We start from the raw sequence: 19187 nt of genomic DNA on the forward strand, positions 1-19187 counted from the left end.
AGAGAGCTATGATTCTAAAATGCTCTTTTAAGTGCTTGCAAAACAATTTGTGTGGTGTTTTCACATACTGTGGAAAGAAACATGCCACATAGATTTTAATTAAAATTCTGGAGATGATTCTCTGAAATAATGTTTGAGTTCATGTACGGGACATTATATCTGTGGTCTCGCTTGCCTTATCCTCTGTTTTGATGCGAGAGATCGGTGCTCTGTGATAACTGAAGTTAATTGCCGCAGATGTCCATAGACTGACTCTGGAGGACCGCTAGAAACTATAGTTCCATTTTCTTCATAACTGATGAAAAAGGAATCGTCTCTCAGTATTTTAGTAGTATCTGACACTGTCTCCTTTCAGTCTTGCAGGGTGTGATTAGCTGACACCACAGTAATGATATGCAGCACTTCCTTTCATCTCCCACTTCCTGTTTAATGCAGAGATGATAGTTTGCAGGGTATTATAATTTTTAAAGGAGCATTAACCAGCGAGAGGTTGAGATCAGATCAGATCTGTGTGTGCGTGCGTGGAATCAGAGATTGTTTCTGCTTTGCTTGTCTAAGCCTTATGAACGCATTAATCTTCTAGCGCCTCTGAGATGGTGGGCAGCTGAGACGCGTCCAAAAACTATTTAGACCTTTATTTAACCATATCACTATTAACGCTTTGGTGACAGCGTTATTTAAATATGCTGGGATTTGCATGTAGGAGCATAATATTGGAAAGAGCCCTGTAACTGAACAGCTGAGTTGTTGTAAGTTTTATGAACCTTTATGCAGTGAATAATAATTGGAAAGCACTCAGAGGAATTGCAAAACTGAGCTTCTTTAAGAAAGCCTCAGAAGAGTTTGACAGCCCGAAAGCACCGTGACCTCTTTGCCTTCCATCTTTGAAGGATCAAAGATCTCACATTTGTCCCGCTGGTGTCATTTTATTAAGGAGGAAGGACCGGATTAAGCTTATTTCATTTTGATGAGGGCTGTCTGAACTTTGAGCCTGTCTGGCTCGCTGGTTCACTGAGAGAATGGCTCTACTGATTGCTCAGATATTCAGTGTAATATATTAATCTGCTTTTCATTCATCTGTACAGTATTCGGATGCCTGACATGCTCCTCATTTAAAGATGAGCTTAGGGCTAACAGTCCCTAACCACAATGAATTAGAGATCTGCTGATCACAGAACTGAAGCTCTTTCTTAAATATTCTAATAAACCTCTCTGGAGGTTTCGGTTAATATTTTAAATTAAAAAAATGATCATATCAGTTCTGTTCATTTTGTGCAATTGAACCGTAAACTGTCCTCGACTCTTGAACTCTGGTTGTTAAAAGACTGACTTTAATTTGAGCACTGGTGTGTGGTTGGGCAGATGTGAGCGGATGGGGAGAGAGGAGACAATCGGCAGACTAAATATACTCTGTCACTTTAGTTTCAGGTCAGTAGCCTGGATCCCACTCTCTCTTCTGCGCTTTCTCTCCCGCTGCCCCTCCTTCCAGCAGGAATGAAATTTAAGGAAATTTGGTCAGTTGTCACATGGGCTTTAGTTAAAGAAGACACAGACACATGCTGCAGTTCTGAAACTAGGCTCTCTCTGTCTCCTTCTCACTCCACCCACCAGCCTTTGCTTTTTACAGTACTGTTGATTGCTTCCCTTTCTAGCCTTAAGTGGATCAGTGTAACGCTGAATGTGTCTGAACACTGTTGAGGGAGCGGGCCACAGGAAGCGTGTACTGGAGGGCTGCTGGAGTGATTAGGGCAGTGGCTGGCAACACTGCTACAATGTGATTGAGTCATTAAGTCTGGGGACTCTCAGCAGTGGTACTTTTACTCTAATTAGAGATAAAAAGTACATTGCACACAGTGTCACACAGCACTTTGCAAATAAAATTATTTTAGCATAAGTAGCATTTTAAAAACTGTATAATGTATTATGAATTTAAGGGGAGGGAGGGAAGTGGTGTGTGGCCAAGTATGGTGACCCATACTCGGAATTTGTGCTCTGCATTTAACCCATCCAAGTGCACAGTGGTGAACATGCACCTGGAGCAGTGGGCAGCCAATGCTGCGGCGCCCGGGGAGCAGTTGGGGGTTCGGTGCCTTGCTCAAGGATCTCACCTCAGTCGTGGTATTGAGGGTGGAGAGAGTGTTAGTTATTCACTTCCCCACCTACAATCCCTGCCGGACCTGAGACTCGAACCCACGACCTTCGGGTTACAAGTCCGACTCTCTATCCTTTAGGCCACGACTGCCCACAGTCTCTGTATCTTAAAGTTTCATTGTAACAAAGTTTAATATATAGTCTATCACCAATGAAATGGTTCATGCATTATGCTTTTGTAACAGTATGTATTAGCAATTTGAAACTAGCCCACTGCTCCATTCATTATTCACACAATTATATTATCAATTTAGAAAATATTCCAACTAAGCATTGTGATTGCAAACCCACAGGCAGTCTTTAAAAAAATCTCTCTCTAAAATATATATTTTTTCTGAATTCCAATGCATAATCTGTTCAGACCTCAACTGAATCCATTCCATGGAAACAACATCGGACCTAACACATGAGGAAAGCTGTCTCATAAGGGCATGTTAACGTACATTTAATTTAACATGTAAAAATGCAAAAAAATAAATCCATTACATTACTAAGCATATTCAGTAAAAGATGTGTTATTTCTGGATTTTCTAGTGTCACCAAGCAGAATATTTTCTTTGCAAAAAATACACAGTTTCTACAACACTCTTCCAGGTGTGTGTTTTCCAATATCATTGTTAGCCAACAAGTTCCATCGTAAACAACATAGATCAGTGATTCAGTATTTCCCGAAACCGTAGTTCTTATTTAACATTTGGGTAACCGTGACATAAAAGGGATCCTGCGATTTAATCAAATGTAAGAATATAGGAAAAGAAAAATAGCAAAGTTGTCCTCAGATGCCATGTACGTTATTTACAATAGGAATCTAACAGGGCTCCAAACTGCGACTAAAATGGTCGCATTTGCGGCCAAAAATATTAATTTGCGAGTGAAGTTTTTGCTGAGGTCGCCACTGGCGACTATATATAATTTGCATGAAAGGACTTTTTTCCCGATTGTTTTGCGCTCACATATTTTGTTATGTTCACGTATTAAACTTACATAAGACGATGCGCATCAAAGTTTTACTGGAAAAGAGTTTCAAACAGTCCTGGTCTCTGCCGCACACAGTCTGCTGAACGCAGTGAGAGAGACCTGAAAGGGCCTGTTTACACCTGGTCACTTCATGCATTTTCTCTGATCGGATATCTATATGATTTGTTAAAACGTTTCCCCATTTACACTTGGCCACATAAATGTGTCTTCGCAAAACGGATATAAATCCGTTCTTCAATTCCCGCTTCATATGCAAATATAACGGAGTTCACGTCAATGAAAGCAATGGATAATTTTATTAATTATCAGCTAATTTCAATATCAAGAGAGCGCGCGGCATCAACACTGGAAAGATAGGCTAGTCTCGCTACTTTTAATGAAGAATGTGTGTTGAGCGTCTGCGGCTTACTTTCAGGTTCATTCAGTTTGCGCGTCGCTTGCTGAAGAAATACTCCGCTACTCATCCGCGGTGATGCTTGTTGCATTGCGCTGTCATATCTGACTATAACATGCCATATAGCCTATAAAACGATCTCACACGTCTATTACTTTAATATTATGGGAGGAGTAAAATTACCATATGTGGTTTCAACAACCAGATGCATTTACACTTGTCTGGTCGATCTTCTTATCGAGATCTTAGTCTATATGCTGTGTTCTGTTAATGCATGGACTTCCTGTTATTTGAAGCGCACTTGCCATCCAGTAATCGCAAAAAGCTTTGTGCTGTCTTACTTTTTAATAAACAAAGTATCAGCTTTAAAATGCTACAAAATTCAAATTATGCGGTTTGGATGCTCTTTAATGCGGACCACAAGCGCACACTTTCGGTAATATAAACACCAGTACCCCGCGTCCACACGGTCCGTGTATGCGTCCGGATCGCGCGAGTGGAGAGTATCGCACTTAATGCTCAGGCGCGATCTCTTTAGCTCCTCAGTTAAAGCAGCAAGTGAACCCATTATATATTTCGATTTACTACTATAGTATGAAATGAACATGATCAAAAGGTAGGCAATAAGAAAGCCTATAGTATACAACTTACTGAAATGTTTTATGTAAAAGCTCATTGTTTCAAACTGAGGAAATGTATAAAGCTTGTAAACATTGCATTGTAATACATTTACCTCAGAATAACCACTCAGTGTCCATAAACTCATCAGTCAGCTAGAAAAATAACTATAAAGAGGAGCGTTTTGCTATATTCATGCGCTGTTGCATATTAATATTTTTACTTATTCTGTTGTACATGATTCAACTCCTCCTATAAAATAGCATTTTACTAATGAAGAAAAACAGACTGAATGTGTGAAAGACGTGACAACATTTATAGGATGCACTGCATTCAGTTAACAAGTGATGCTTATGGTCCATGATATTGGTACAGATTCTGTGTAACAAACAATTCTTTGTGACTGTATATTTCAAGTTGTAAAAGACATTTAATTCACACTTTAAGTGAACCTTAGTCCCCCGGTCGACCTGATCATCTACAAGATGGATTAAAATGCTGATAAAGCCTAGAAAAGATAAGACATAAACACATGACAAAATGATTGAAATGTTAAAATAGGGGGGAAAAATAAAATGATAATAATAAAATAAACCACTTTTATTCTGTGGCACCTAAAAAAATAATTTGGCGCCTAAGTTTTTCTTTTATAGGAGCCAATGGCTCCTTACTCGATTTTTTTGTCTGGAGCCCTGTCTAACATTAAATCAAACTTGAGGCAATTAATTAGCAGAAGTTATTGCTCCACCACCTGCATGATGTCATTAATGACAGTTGTTGAACCAATGCAGTTCAAGTGAATGTTCAAGGTATGCCAATGAAGTTACTACGGTACTACAGTTGTGACTAGCTAGTTAATTTCTCTAATGCATCATACTATTTGCAGAAAATAGTTGAGTCTCGGGGTCAGAAAACCTTAAAAAAAATAGTCAAACAGCACCTACATCACCACATGTTGTTTGGGAGGGTTTCAAGAAAAATTCTCCTAGCTCATCCAAAAACAAACTCCAGCATATTCAGTTATCAGACACGACTGGAACGTCAAATAGGACTGGCTTCTATGGTCTGATGAAACTAAAAAATGAGCTTTTTAGCAGCAAACACTCAAGATGGGTGTATAATGAAATATACTGCTGTATTTTTGATGTTGTGGGCCTATATCTGCTGGAGGTCCTGGACATCTTGTTTAGACACATGGCATCATGGATTCTATCAAATACCAATAGATAAAAAATCAATAAGTAACTGACTCTGTTAGAAATATTATAATGGGCCATGTTTGGATCTTCCAACCGTACAATAACCCAAACACAAACCTCAAAAACAACACAAAAAATGGGTCACTGAGCACACAACCAAGCTTCTGCTATGGCCATTCCAGTCCTCTGACCTGAACTCTATAGAAAATGAGTGAGGTGAACTGAAAAGAAGAAGCACCGTCATGGAGCTGGGAATCTGAAGGATCTGCATGAAGGAATGGTCTCTGATCTCTAGTCAGGTGTTCTCTAACCTCATCAGACATTATAGGAGAAATTAAAGGAGCTGTTAAACTAGCAATTGGAGGTTTCAAAAAGTATTGAATAAAAGGGTGCCGTTAATTGTGGCTAATGTGTATTAGAGAAAAACATTTATTTCATAATGATATTTCCTCCCATTTTAAATTCTTATTATCCAATGAATGGTTAGATTTTTGTGAATTTTTTTTAAATAAAAGGATTAACAATGCAGATTAATTTTCACAGCCTTCTTTGATCAAATTTACCAAGGGTGCCGAAATTTTGGCCATGACTGTATGTCAAACCTATTTGAATGTTTGAAACCATATCACTCTTCAGCTTTAAATATAAAAAAATGTCAGTAGTATATTCCATAATATAAAAACAAAAGTGTGTGTTTTGAAGGAAGAGCAAAGGTTGCAGACCATGTCACGCTCACAAAATCTTTCTTATAAACTCACAATGGCAGCTTGTCCTAAAGCAACCTCTGAGCTGTGTGTGTGTGTGTGTGTGTGTGTTTGTGTGTGTGTGTCTGTCCGGAGGGGGCCATTGGCTCATGTCACTTGTGAGTTCTGAATTGCCCTCCTGCATCAACGTCCGAAAGAGGCTCATCTCTCATTGCCTTTAAAGCACATATCCACACACCCACTAAAACACGCTCTCACACTGCTGTCAGAATCGATCCGTTCATGTCACAGATTTTCAATCCAATACTGCTAATCTCAGTGACCACATCCTGCACAGCTCCTTTTGGTACATTCCCTTCAACTTTACTCTAAAGAGTTGTTCCCACAGAATACATCTTTACATTTGTTTGTGCTTCTCTTGCACTGCTTTTCTGTTAAATGTGCTAGATTGACTTGTGCTTGTATCTTGCATATTTTGTGTATTTTTTTTTTTTCATTTCACTGCCCTACATACTGTGAGAATTTTACACGAGTCTGTCTCATCCTTTTTCAGCTGTCTGACTAAGAAATAGCATTGTTCTGTAAATATGTTTCAGTGTAATTACAGTACTTTTACTTCTTTTGTCACATAAGGGGTTCAGTCATAAGGGTCAATTTTGAAAATTGAGATTTACACATCAATAATGAATGAATAAATAAGCTTTCCATTGATGTATGGTTTGTTAGGATAGGACAATATTTGGCTGAGATACAACTATTTGAAAATCTGAAGTCTGAGGGTGCAAAAAAATCTAAATATTGAGAAAATCGCCTTTAAAGTTGTCCAAATGAAGTTCTTAGCAATGCATATTACTAATCAAAAATTAAGTTTTAATATATTTACAGTAGGAAATTTACAAAATATCTTCATGGAACAGGATCTTTAATTAATGTCCTAATGATTTTTGGCATAAAAGAAAAATCAATAATTTTGACCCATACAATGTATTTATGGCTATTGCTACAAATATACCCAGCGACTTAAGACTGGTTTTGTGGTTCAGGGTCACATATGTAGTCTCAAATGCATTTCTTGTCCTACATTTCCCAGAATGCTCAGATTAAAGGCTTGCCAGTGAAAGGACCTGCGCCTCTTTGGTTGGTATGTGAATTTATGAAAAAATAAAATTCCTTAGCTTTCATTGCATGTTTGTTCCATTTAGCCTCCAGGCATTAAGTGTCAAATTTCCATACTGTCTCTTCCTAATTATTCTCATTGGTTACTTATTCTACGATGATGCATTCACAGTGTTGTGATGAGAACATCTCATGAATTAAAGTGAAAATGCTTGTTTCTTACTTTGTGCTAATGTGTATTATTTAACAAAGGCAGTGATGCCTACTCTTGTCAGATTATTTCACAGCTGCTTGTTGTTGGACAGAAGAGAAATGCAGAAAATATTTTATTTGTTTTTGTTTAATGCTATGGTTTTACTCTAAATTGCCTTTAGCTGGATATGAAATATTTATCACCCCTGCTGCTGGCCTATGAGGACCATCTGAATGCCAAAGACAAACTCCTCAAGTCTTGTGAGGTGAGTTAGTTTGTGCCTGTGTGAGAAGGGGAACGTTTGAGTAAGTTTACTCTTATTACATATTTTTGTGTTTGTGCAAGAATTCTTTTTTTGGGGGTGTATTAAATAGCAATGGCTGCTAGAAAATGTATCACTTAGGTAGAATGCATCACTTAGGTAGAAATATATCACTTTATTGTGATTGATTTCTATTGGATATAATGTGTAAACTCATAATTTATATTGAGCAGCTTGTCGAATGCTGGAGTGTATTGTATTAATATGGACAGTACCAATGAGAGATTAAAATGAGAATATAAGAATGAAGTTCATGCAGAGAAATCTGATTTTAGCCACACTAATCATAGGATATCTGTAATAACCTCTCTCTAATAGCCTGGTTTTCTTTCTTTGAGTATCTCTCTCTCTCTCTCTCTCTCGCTCTCTCTCTCTCTCTCTCTCTCTCTCTCTCTCTCTCTCTCTCTCTGTCTCTCTCAATCTCTATCACACACTTCTCATTTTCACTTGATCTCTCTCTCTTTCTAACACATTTGCAGTGCAGCCAACACTCCCACCAGACTTACCTGCCTTGAATTTAAAGATCTTTCCATTCAGAGTCATGTATTATGTTTTAAAGGGACAGACAATTGTTTTCACCACCCTCTCTCTGTAGTCAAGTCTTGAATAATCACATTCATCAGTGATATTTGTGATAAGTATGACAAAGACAAATTCACAAAAAAATGCAACGTATTCTTTAAACATTTCCCAGATTCTTCTGGAATTTTCTGAAAGATAAGATTAAAGAGATTAATTCCTGGGTCAAGGTGTTATTTTGAGAGCTTGCTAAGCATTGGTTTGGAGAGAGCTGAGGTGACTTTTTCACTTTGTGCACCTATGCTGAAGTTTCAGATGATCTCTGGCTGAGATGAATGCATTTACAAATGCACCAGAGGATGTTCATGTATACTAATAACCTTATTTTAGCAGTTTGTGGTGTTTTTTTCCATGGCGAAATAAACGCCAGACTATGTTTCTTCTGACAGGAAGAACTACAGAATCTGAGAGCACATGCAGAGGAGGTAATTCAGGAAAATGAGAAACTTCATGCTCAGGTCAACAAAAGCAGCACTGTTAGCAACAAAGAATGGTGAGTACGAGTGTTTCTGTGTAATGTAAAAGTGTATGCATTTTTTTGCGCATGGAAAGAAATCACAGTGGACTTTCACAGAAATTAGGGGAAAAAAGTGAAAAGGAAAAATGTCCAGGGGGATTGCGATAGTCCTGAGGGCGATAACAAAAACACTGCATCTTGTCCTTGAGGCATGCCTCACTTTGCTGGCCATGCTCTTATCACAGGATTAATAGCCTGTTTGGTTATGGCTGACAGTCATGGGGCTGAAGTTATGAGTATAAGAGTAAGGGCTGCACAATTAATCGAATGTATAATCGCGATTACGATTATGGATGCCACGATTACATAATCGTTCAAAGCCACGATTACAAAAATAAATAAACAATTAAAAATGCCCACTTGCATTATTCTGTGTGCTTAAGAGGTGTTTAACAAACTCAAACACACTGGATAAAAGACATTTTGTCTAACTGATGGTAGTTGTCACTCTGTTATGCATGATAGATATGTAACGCCAAACGTGTCAAAAGCAGAACAAAATAGTGGTACTCGTTTGAACTGCGCGCCACACTGGCCTTTTATTCGCTCGCCTCAAAAGAAAACAGTGCAGTGTGAGCTTAGAGTGTTTATGCGTTTATTACAGTGACCGTCACGATCGCGCGCTAAACAACGCTGTGAAATCCAGTAAGAATCACTCGAGTTCAGTGCAGAGTTCTCCAGTATAAATCACGTCTCTTTAATTTAAACTAGTTTAAAGCCAAATAAATCTGAGCTGTTATTCTCATCAACACTGATGCAGAAACAGTGCAACAACGATCCAGTTAGAAGACGTTTCAATCCACAAATCACCCACATTTACCATAGTTTTACTGTAGTAACACTAACGGTAACTACTAATGGTACGGTGGCAGAAAATTAGGATATTCTTATTGAGTATTAATATACTAACTATGTTAAAGGAGTAATGGAATATAATTACATTATTTTGTTAATTATTCTATCAGTTGATGTGGATTTGTAATTGACCGAATGTCTTTAGTCTACTGTTTTTCAATGCAAACATCATAGAAACCTGTAGTTAGGCTACTTTTTTACCATGGTAATGAGGTGTTGTACTTTTGGTTATGTATAAACAATGAGGCTGTTACAGTTTTCACAATGGTACTGTCAAATGTACATCTGCATCCCAACGCAAGCTCCTGCTACTCTGAACTCAAGCTCCTGTTCTAATGTGCATTTCTAAGAGACAAAACTTATAATATTCAGTGCTATCAAATCTGGTGCCACTGCTCTCCAATGTTAGTCTGGAGCCCTGATAATATGAATTGTACTGTAAAATGTTACTGTAATTTGAAATTTTGTCTGTGTAGTTGTAAGTGAAATATATAGCTTTAGTAAACCATTTTTTATTTTTTTTTATTTTAGTTTTAGTACAACATTATTATACCATACATAATTTTACCTTTTTTTGTATAAAGAAGAAACCAAACCTATGTATAGTTGACATTTGAGGCTCAATGCTATAGAAAAGCAATAAAAGTTCAGGAAGAGTGTTTTCAGCCTTTTTTTAAATATATATTTTATATAAAAATATGACATAAATCTGTTCAAAATAAACGTTATTAATAATCGCAATTTCAATCTAAAGGGAATAATCGACAATTGTGATTTTTGTCATAATCGTGCAGCCCTAATAAGAGTAAAAAACAACTAAGAATATATGTCATTTTCACTGTTCAAAAAAAAGAAAAAAAGGCAGACCTGAACTGTATTCCTCTTGCAGATGCACTCTGTTATTACCATCATTTTTCAGTTAGTCGTTTAGGTTTCCTCTCTCTTATTTAATGTTAAAGTCATGAAATAATCTGACATATTAATATGTTTTCTAAATATATGTTAGTGATCATATTGTAAACAATTCATCCATACATACAGTGGGGGAAAAAATAATTTGATCCCCTGCTGAATTTGTACGTTTGCCCACTGACAAAGAAATTATCAATATATAATTTTAATGGTAGGTTTATTTTAACAGTGAGAGACAGAATAACAGCAACAAAAAAAACGTATTTCAAAAAAAGTTATAAATTGATTTGCATTTTAATGAGTAAAATAAGTATTTGATCCCCTATCAATCAGCAAGATTTCTGGCTCCCAGGTGTCTTTTATACAGGCAAGGAGCTGAGATTAGGAGCACTCTCTTAAAGGGGGTGCTCCTTATCTCAGTTTGTTACCTGTATGAAAGACACCTGTCCACAGAAGCAATCCATCAATCAGATTCCAAACTCTCCACCATGGCCAAGACCAAAGAGCTGTCCAAGGATGTCAGGGACAAGATTGTAGACCTACACAAGGCTGGAATGGGCTACAAGACCATCGCCAAGCAGCTTGGTGGGAAGGTGACAGTTGGTGTGATTATTTGCAAATGGAAGAAACACAAAATAACTGCCAATCTCCCTCGGACTGGGGCTCCATGCAAGATCTCACCTCGTGAAGTTTCAATGATCATGAGAACGGTGAGGAATCAGCCCAGAACTACACAGGAGGATCTTGTTAATGATCTCAAGGCAGCTGGGACCATAGTCACCAAGAAAACAATTGGTAACACACCACGCCATAAAGGACTGAAATCCTACAGCACCCACAAGGTCCCCCTGCTCAAGAAAGCACATGTACAGGCCTGTCTGAAGTTTGCAATAGGGTCTGGCTGCAGACTTGCACTTGCACTCTCAGACTTGCACTCTCAGACTTGCACTCTCAGACTTGCACTCTCAGACTTGCACTCTCAGACACTTGCGCTACTGCGAGTGACGTCACTTGCAGTCTTTTAAATTTTTTTCTATTTATTGATTATTTTTTGTTTGAATCTTTCAACATTTTACAACAGTAGCCAGGTGGTGAAGACAAGAAAAAAGAAACTAAATTACAATGTCACTTGCAATCGCCGCTTGCACTTTCCGCTACCTGCGATGTCACGTGCATTCGACATGAATCGTGTGCGTTGCCAATGGAGACAAGACACTGTGGTGGTTAAACGATTAAAACTAATTTAGTACAATAACGAACAGGGTCCTGCAAGTCATCTGTAGGAGAAAAAGACAAGACCCACAAATCCTAGCAGAACTGCAGAATATGAACTGTACTATGACCCAATGACAATGACACGGCCAAGGCAAAAAAGGAGAGGCTCAAGAAGAAGCGCACTAAGGTCCTGGAGTGGCCTAGCCAGTCTCCAGATCTTAATCCTATAGAAAATCTGTGGAGGGATCTGAAGGTTCGAGTTGCCAAACATCAGCCTCGAAACCTTAATGACTTGGAGAGCATCTGCAAAGAGGAGTGGGACAAAATCTCTCCTGAGATGCGTGCAAACCTGGTGGCCAACTACAAGAAACGTCTGACCTCTGTGATTGCCCACAAGGGTTTTGCCACCAAGTACTAAGTCATGTTTTTCGAAGGGGTCAAATACTTATTTGACTCATTAAAATGCAAATTAATTTATAACTTTTTTTATGCGTTTTTCTGGATTTTTTTGTTGTTATTCTGTTTCTTGCTGCTCAAATAAACCTACCATTAAAATTATAGACTGATAATTTCTTTGTCAGTGGGCAAATGTACAAAATCAGCAGGGGATCAAATAATTTTTTTTCCCCACTGTATGTTTTTTTTTGACCTTGTAATGTTTAATCAAGTTCATAATTCAATATTCTGGTGAAATGACAGACTTCTCTTTAGTTACTTATGCTGGACTTCTGTATACATTTAGTCTGCTTAAACTAGACTGCAGGCTTGCATTCAGAACTGCCCCTTCATTGAATCAACAACCGATGGATGGAACCAAGCCCACTATACAATTTTCTTTTTGATAATCTGTTTTATAATGTCTCCTTCAGGTTATTATGTGTTGTTTTTAAACCATGTTGCATTTCTGAGTTGCCATGGGAGCAGTGTTTGCATCAGCACGTCACACATACAGTAAAATTTCAGCTTGATACAAATACAAATTATGTGTCTGTAAATGTGAATGTGAAGAGCAGTCTTTTCTGCATGAATGAGAATGTCAATATGAACACAAAAGAGAAAACTCTTGCTTTACAGCACCGCACAACTCTCTCAGAAATACTTTTTCCCTTTCTCTGAATTTCTTAATTTAAACCTGTCATTGAGCTGAACTGTGTGTGTGTGTGTGTGTTTTAACCCAAAGCTTAGAATTCAGGAAGGTAGTTTGTGTTAACTGGAATTAATTTGTATGTCGTAGAGAGATTCTAGCTTCTGTCTTTGCATTTATTGCCAGCTGTTCACAGTCTGCCCATCTTCTTCATCAGTGAAAGAACTCTCATCCCTTTTGCCAGCCTCGCTGTTCACTGAAACACTCACAGTGTTTTGTGTGTGTGTGTAGGAGGCACCTGCAGGAGCAGGCTCGCTTGGTGCTGGAGGAGAATCAAGTATTGATAGAGCAGTTGGAATTACAGCATGCCAAAGCTAAAGAAGCCCAGAGCAAACATACACAGGAGGGTATGTTACACACAATCACACCTCATACCTCTTAATGCTCTTGATTTTTTTTTCTTGCCTCCTATGAGCCATACAAAATATTTAGTCTGGCTTTGAGTAGTGTAATCTGACAGCAGATGTAGTCTGATAGCAGTTGCTAATCAAGACAGCATTAGATAAATGCTCTGGATTTCAGAAACAGGCACTAGTGTGATATTTGTTTTATGAAAAGAAGAATATTTATTGCTAAATTTAGCTTTTTTGTAGTTGAAGAGACATAACATGTATCTGAGCTTTTTAGCCAGCCCAGAAAAAGCAACAATGTGTCAACCAATGGATTAAGTTTTGGGAGGAACTAAATATCTGTTCACATCAAGAACAATAACTATAATATCTATATTAGTGTTGACACTAACAGACGATGACGTTTGCTGTCAACATAACTCAGTGAGCATTTAGAGATGAATTTTGATTGACTGTCAATGTATTTATCACTCATCAGCAAATGGGGCCACGGGAAGACTTAAAAGTATTTAAATTATTAATTAATATATTCAAATAATAAAGCTCACTAATATTTTTTTGTTGTTGTTGTTAACAACTTTTTATTAAAGGTGCCATAGAATGAAAAACTGTCTTTACCCTGGCATATTTAAATAATAACAGTTCTGTACATGGAAATGACTTACAGTGAGCCTCAAACACCATAGTTTTCTCCTTCATATGTAAATCTCGTGATTAAAAAAGACCACTGAAAAACAGGCGAATCAGAACATAACACCGACTGTGACGCAACAGTCGGGATCACTACGCCCCCAACATTTGCATAAACCCGCCCTTGTTCTAAGCCGGCCGAACCATCAGAAGCTCTGCAGGTATTGTAAATAAACAAGCGCGGACAACAGCGAAAATAACAAAATAAATTTTATGTTCCAGGCCGTGCAGGGGGTGTGAAGTGCAGGGATGGGTTGGTGTCTGTATTCAGAAAGGCACAGAAAGCAAATAACGCGAGCCACTAAAGGGACATGGTTAGCTCCTTGCTAGCGGTAGCCTGTTACAGTACATAAGATTTCACTCTCAGTAAGGAGAGATGAGGATGATGGCGAATGACTTACAGATCCTGAGCACCACTGACAAGCATCTGATCTTGTGAAATGTGTGGTAAGTACTGTTGCTCCATAATGTAAACATAGTTTGTGTGATCGCGTCTCTTGAAAGTGAAACTATAACGCGATCGATGGATCGTTCAAAAGCAGTTTCAATGCCTCGCATATTAATAACGGCTCCCTGATGCCCGCGTTTTATATACAGTATATTTACCCGACTGCGAGAGAAAGTATTTAAATATATATTTTCCTCCCTGTGCTTCCTTCTTGCTGATGAGCCGTACTGTGAAACAGCCAATCAGAGCAGAGCTCATTATTATTCATGACCCTGCCAAATAAGCCAATAACAGACCGTTTCATTCTAGGGAGAAATCCTAGGGTTGTAAATGGACATGTAAAATCGTTTCTGGAGATTTTTTGCCCTTACCTAAGCCACATACCTTCTGTGTAGATATCAGAGAACAATTTAAAATACTGTATCAATGCATTCTATGGCACCTTTAAATTTTCTTCCTGAAACAGCAGTAACAAAAAAAAAAAAACAACTGTGCAAATTCAGGACCCACCCCAACCCATAGTAAAATAATTTTCACATGGATTCCAGAAAAGATGACACAACATCAAACGCTGAATGACACAAACTTATAGTTTCCACACTAGATCCATGTATACGAGAAGTTGAGAGTTCCATCGAGACAATGTCCAACAAACACACAGTCCAGGTTCGTCCGTCCATTGTGTGAGGAGGATTCCAACGGTTGACCAGCAGTTTTTTGCTGCTGTGAGAGCAGCTAACAGTAAAGATCTTTGTTGGATGGACAAGGTGAAGTCCCAAAAGTCATTCAAAAAATGAAAAAATGGCGCGGCGTCAAACATATCTCAGTACCCAACAAATATAACAGGTCCTGTGAGAGCTGAGTCCAAAAAGATATGAGAGAAGGGCACTCCCCCCCAAAAAAACAATGCGAAAACGTGCCTAAAGATCCTAGCGAACAGAGATTACCCTTAGGAAAAGATGACACATTCATATTCAGAAAAAAAAAGAAAAAAAAAACCTTGAGAGTGTGATTCCTTTGGTCCAGACCTGTCTAGGATATGCAACATTACAGAATTCGTATCTGCATCCAATACAATTTCAAAATCCGAAAATGTCAAGAGATAGGTTGACAAAACAGAGAAAAAAGTAGGGTCAGGAGTACAAGGGGCATAAACTGAAAGAAATACAATATTCCTATTCTCCACTATTGTTTTTATATGTGTTATTCTACCGTCTGTATCACAAACTTTATCTAAAATAGTAATATTTAAAGTCTTCTGCACCAATATTAGGACACCCTTGGTTTTAGTATCCAAAGATGAGTGAGATACCATTGCATAAAACTTATTACACCTGTGTATATCCTCCTCTTTCAAATGGGATTCTTGAACTAACACTATATCAGTCTTTCTTCTTCGCAAAAGATCCAGAAAACCTGTATGTTTGTGAGGGCCATTTAGGCCAAATACAACTCAGAATATTAAGGTCAGTCATAGGTATCAAACAGAATTACTGTACTAAGACAAAATACAAGTTTGAGAATAAAACCAGTTGAGTCTACCATTAAACCACCCCCCACCCTCCCCGTTACCATTCAAAAAATATATAAATAGATTCCCATGAACTATGGCCGATCAAACCAAGAACAAACCTGGATCTGCCAGCACCCCTTAATATGGTCCGTGCCGTCAACAAAAACCTGCACATTACTGTAGCACCAACATTGGCCCCATAGTCACATATTGACTAGGTAAAATGTCTATTTAAAAAAATAAATAATAATAAAAAATAAATAAATAAATATATAAATAAAAAAAGGGAGAGAGAAGGAATACAACTAGAAACATAAATAAAATAACATCATAATCAGTACAAAATACTGTATGCACAATGAAAGCTTCTAGTAACTATGAATTAAGAAGTGAACATTAAAGTGAACAGTGAAAGAGACAGTCACCCAGCCATTTAGAGCATCTCTTCTCCGATTAGACCGCAAATGTCCAGCTGAAGTTCACTGAGTGTTGGTGGATGAATGGGATCTGAGAAAAACTCTTGCTGCTTCTGGGGAGTGTAGCATTTTAGGTTCACCTTGATTTGAGAATGACCTTCAGCGTTGCAGGATAAAGAAGAAAATTCTGGATGCCAGCGTCTCTCATTTCCTTCCTAATTGGCGCAAATGCACTTCTTCTTTTTGCGGTGACTGGAGAAAAATCTATAAAGAAAGACAGTGCTGCTCCGTTGGACGTTTTCACCGGGGCATGAAGTCTGGCGGCCCGCAGAATGAGCTCCCTGTCCGTGTACTGCAGCAGTTTAAAGATGAAAACCCGTGGTTTAGCACTATCTGAGGAGAGACTTGTGTACACACGATGCGCTCGCTCCACTACAATCTCTTTGCCCGCCAGAGATGGGAGCCACGTCGGTAGCGATCTTTCTTTTCAAAAATCAGATCGCTACCGACCAGATGCAACCAGATGCAGATTGCTGTGCCTTTTGAGATCCTGTAAGTCCACAAGCTGGTGCTCGAGCACGGCTACTCGCCTATCGTGATCTGCAACAACTTTCTTTTGTTCTCTCATCTCCCCTGTAAGAAGATCCAGTTTAGAGCATAGCGACTGAACAACTGACGTGAGAAGCGAACTCGTTCTGCATCGCCGTCAACTCGGGTCTTAGAATGTCCTCAAAGTGAGTAACAGTGTTCGCCATCTTGTCCATCATATCGCTTGTGGTCGGTAATTTGGATTTCTTCTTAATTGGAGAAGCCGACGGAGACAACTCCTGCTGTTTCCGATTGTATGCCATCAGTGAAAGTATTATTAATGATTAATGAAAATACAAAAAACATAAAAATCAAGATCATTTACATTTTTTTCCAAATAACTTTTGTTTTAATTGAAGAACATGTAGTTCTGGAATAGTACATAACTTGGAATCACACGAAGGAAAATAATCGCTTGAGATATTTAGATCTCATCTTTCTTAAAGATGGTTAATCTTAAGATCCTGACTTCCTATACATGTACTATATCTTTTACCTGTACAGTATATGTTCAGCATGTTCCTTAATGTTTGCCTTCAGCATATACTGCATGCTTGTTATTCATATAGTTATGAATATAAAACAACTCTTTATTTGTGTGTAGTGTGTAAAGTGTCCAAACAGCTGATGTTGTTGGAGTCCGAGAAACAGGCTCTGGAGAAAGAGCTAGAGGTGGAGCATAAAGAGCACCATGCCCTGAAGACAGAGTTTCAGAGAGTGTGCTTGGCTCAAGAACACTCTCTGAGCTTGGCTGAACACAATGCTGTGACTGACAAACTCAAAAGGTACCAAACTTGCATTCCATGCTGAAGTATGAGAGGGTTTGCAGCGAGAGGATTTCTGTGAGTATTAAGTGAGGGAAGGTAGTGTGGAGTATTGTACTTCAGTTACTCCGGAATATATATATTATTTTTGTTTAATTTTTTGTGGGATGTCTCATTAATTTTGGAACTAACTAGGAAAAGGGAAAGGGAAGTGGTGTGTGGCCAAGTATGGTGACCCATACTCAGAATTTGTGCTCTGCATTTAACCCATCCAAGTGTACACACAGTAGTAAACATACACCCGGAGCAGTGGGCAGCCAATGATGCGGCACCCGGGGAGCAGTTGGGGGTTTGGTGCCTTGCTCAAGAGTCTCACCTCAGTCGTGGTATTGAGGGTGGAGAGAGTGTTGGTTATTCACTCCTCCACCTACAGTCCCTGCCGGACCTGAGACTCGAATCCACAACCTTCGGGTTACAAGTCCAACTCTCTATCCTTTAGGCCACGACTGCCCCTAGTGCTGTATGTATACTGTGTTTATTTATTATGTATATATAAATGCACACACATACAGTATATATTTTGAAAATATTTACATGTATATACATTTATATTTTATATTATATACAAATATATTTAATATATAAACATAACATATTTTTCTTAAATATATAAATGCATCTGTTTGTATATACATAATAAATATACACAGTACACACTCATATATTATGTAAACAAAAACTTTTATTTTTGATGCGATTAATCGTTTGACAGCACTAGAACTAACTTAGAGAAATATGAAGGGTGAGAAAAATAGCTTTTTCCATTTTTTTTTTTTTTTTTTTTTTTTTTCTACCTGACAGTGTGAAATGCGAAAGAAACAGCCTACACATTCTTACCCTTCTGTGAGTGAGGTGACAAATGAAAATATAGAATAAATGAAATGAGCACATATGTACTCATCACACACAAGGACACTAACTTATTCACACACACATACTCAAACATACGGATACTTTGTTTAGACACACAAAATGCATCTTTAACTGAACACTTTTGTAGATGTCATTTATTCCAAGATGCCATATCAGACAACACAACATAAACAAGGATTGCTGAAAGCACCTTGGAATAGCATAGCAATGTTGTTTACTCCATTTGTAAAGTTGAATGCTTTAACCTTGATTTCTTCTTTCTTATGAGCCTTTCACTCAGTCGCGCATGTGTTTTCATTTCAGACAGTTGCAGGATCATGAGAGGGTGAAGAATAGTGAGGTTGAAGAGCTGTTGGCTCGTGTGAATGCGCTGGAGGCAGAGAGAAAGACTCTGCTGCTGGACAAAACCAGCCTTAACACACACATCAAGCACATGGAAACAGAGCTCCAGCTTTCACAGCAAGCTAACAGGTGCGCACATATAAAGACATATGAACACACACACATGCAAATGTACAGAAGACACTTTTAATGTGCAGATTTCTTTCTTTTGTTTCTGCCTTTCTCACTCTCTCCCTGGTGTGTATG

At 38.2% G+C, this 19187-nt stretch overlaps 1 protein-coding gene across 1 annotated transcript in view; it reads left to right on the top strand.

The window, feature by feature from the left end:
- The window catches only part of LOC306851610 (centrosomal protein of 89 kDa-like), a 104021-nt gene that overhangs the window by 19875 nt on the left and 64959 nt on the right, over nucleotides 1-19187 (top strand). Inside the window, 6 exon segments of the mRNA XM_079387995.1 lie at nucleotides 7135-7185; nucleotides 7535-7618; nucleotides 8644-8747; nucleotides 13129-13244; nucleotides 17507-17687; nucleotides 18903-19070. Coding sequence (XP_079244121.1) covers nucleotides 7135-7185; nucleotides 7535-7618; nucleotides 8644-8747; nucleotides 13129-13244; nucleotides 17507-17687; nucleotides 18903-19070 — 704 coding nt within the window.

The sequence above is a fragment of the Barbus barbus genome (assembly GCF_936440315.1).
Source record: "Barbus barbus genome assembly, chromosome: 1".
NCBI classification, from domain to species: Eukaryota; Metazoa; Chordata; class Actinopteri; order Cypriniformes; family Cyprinidae; genus Barbus; species Barbus barbus.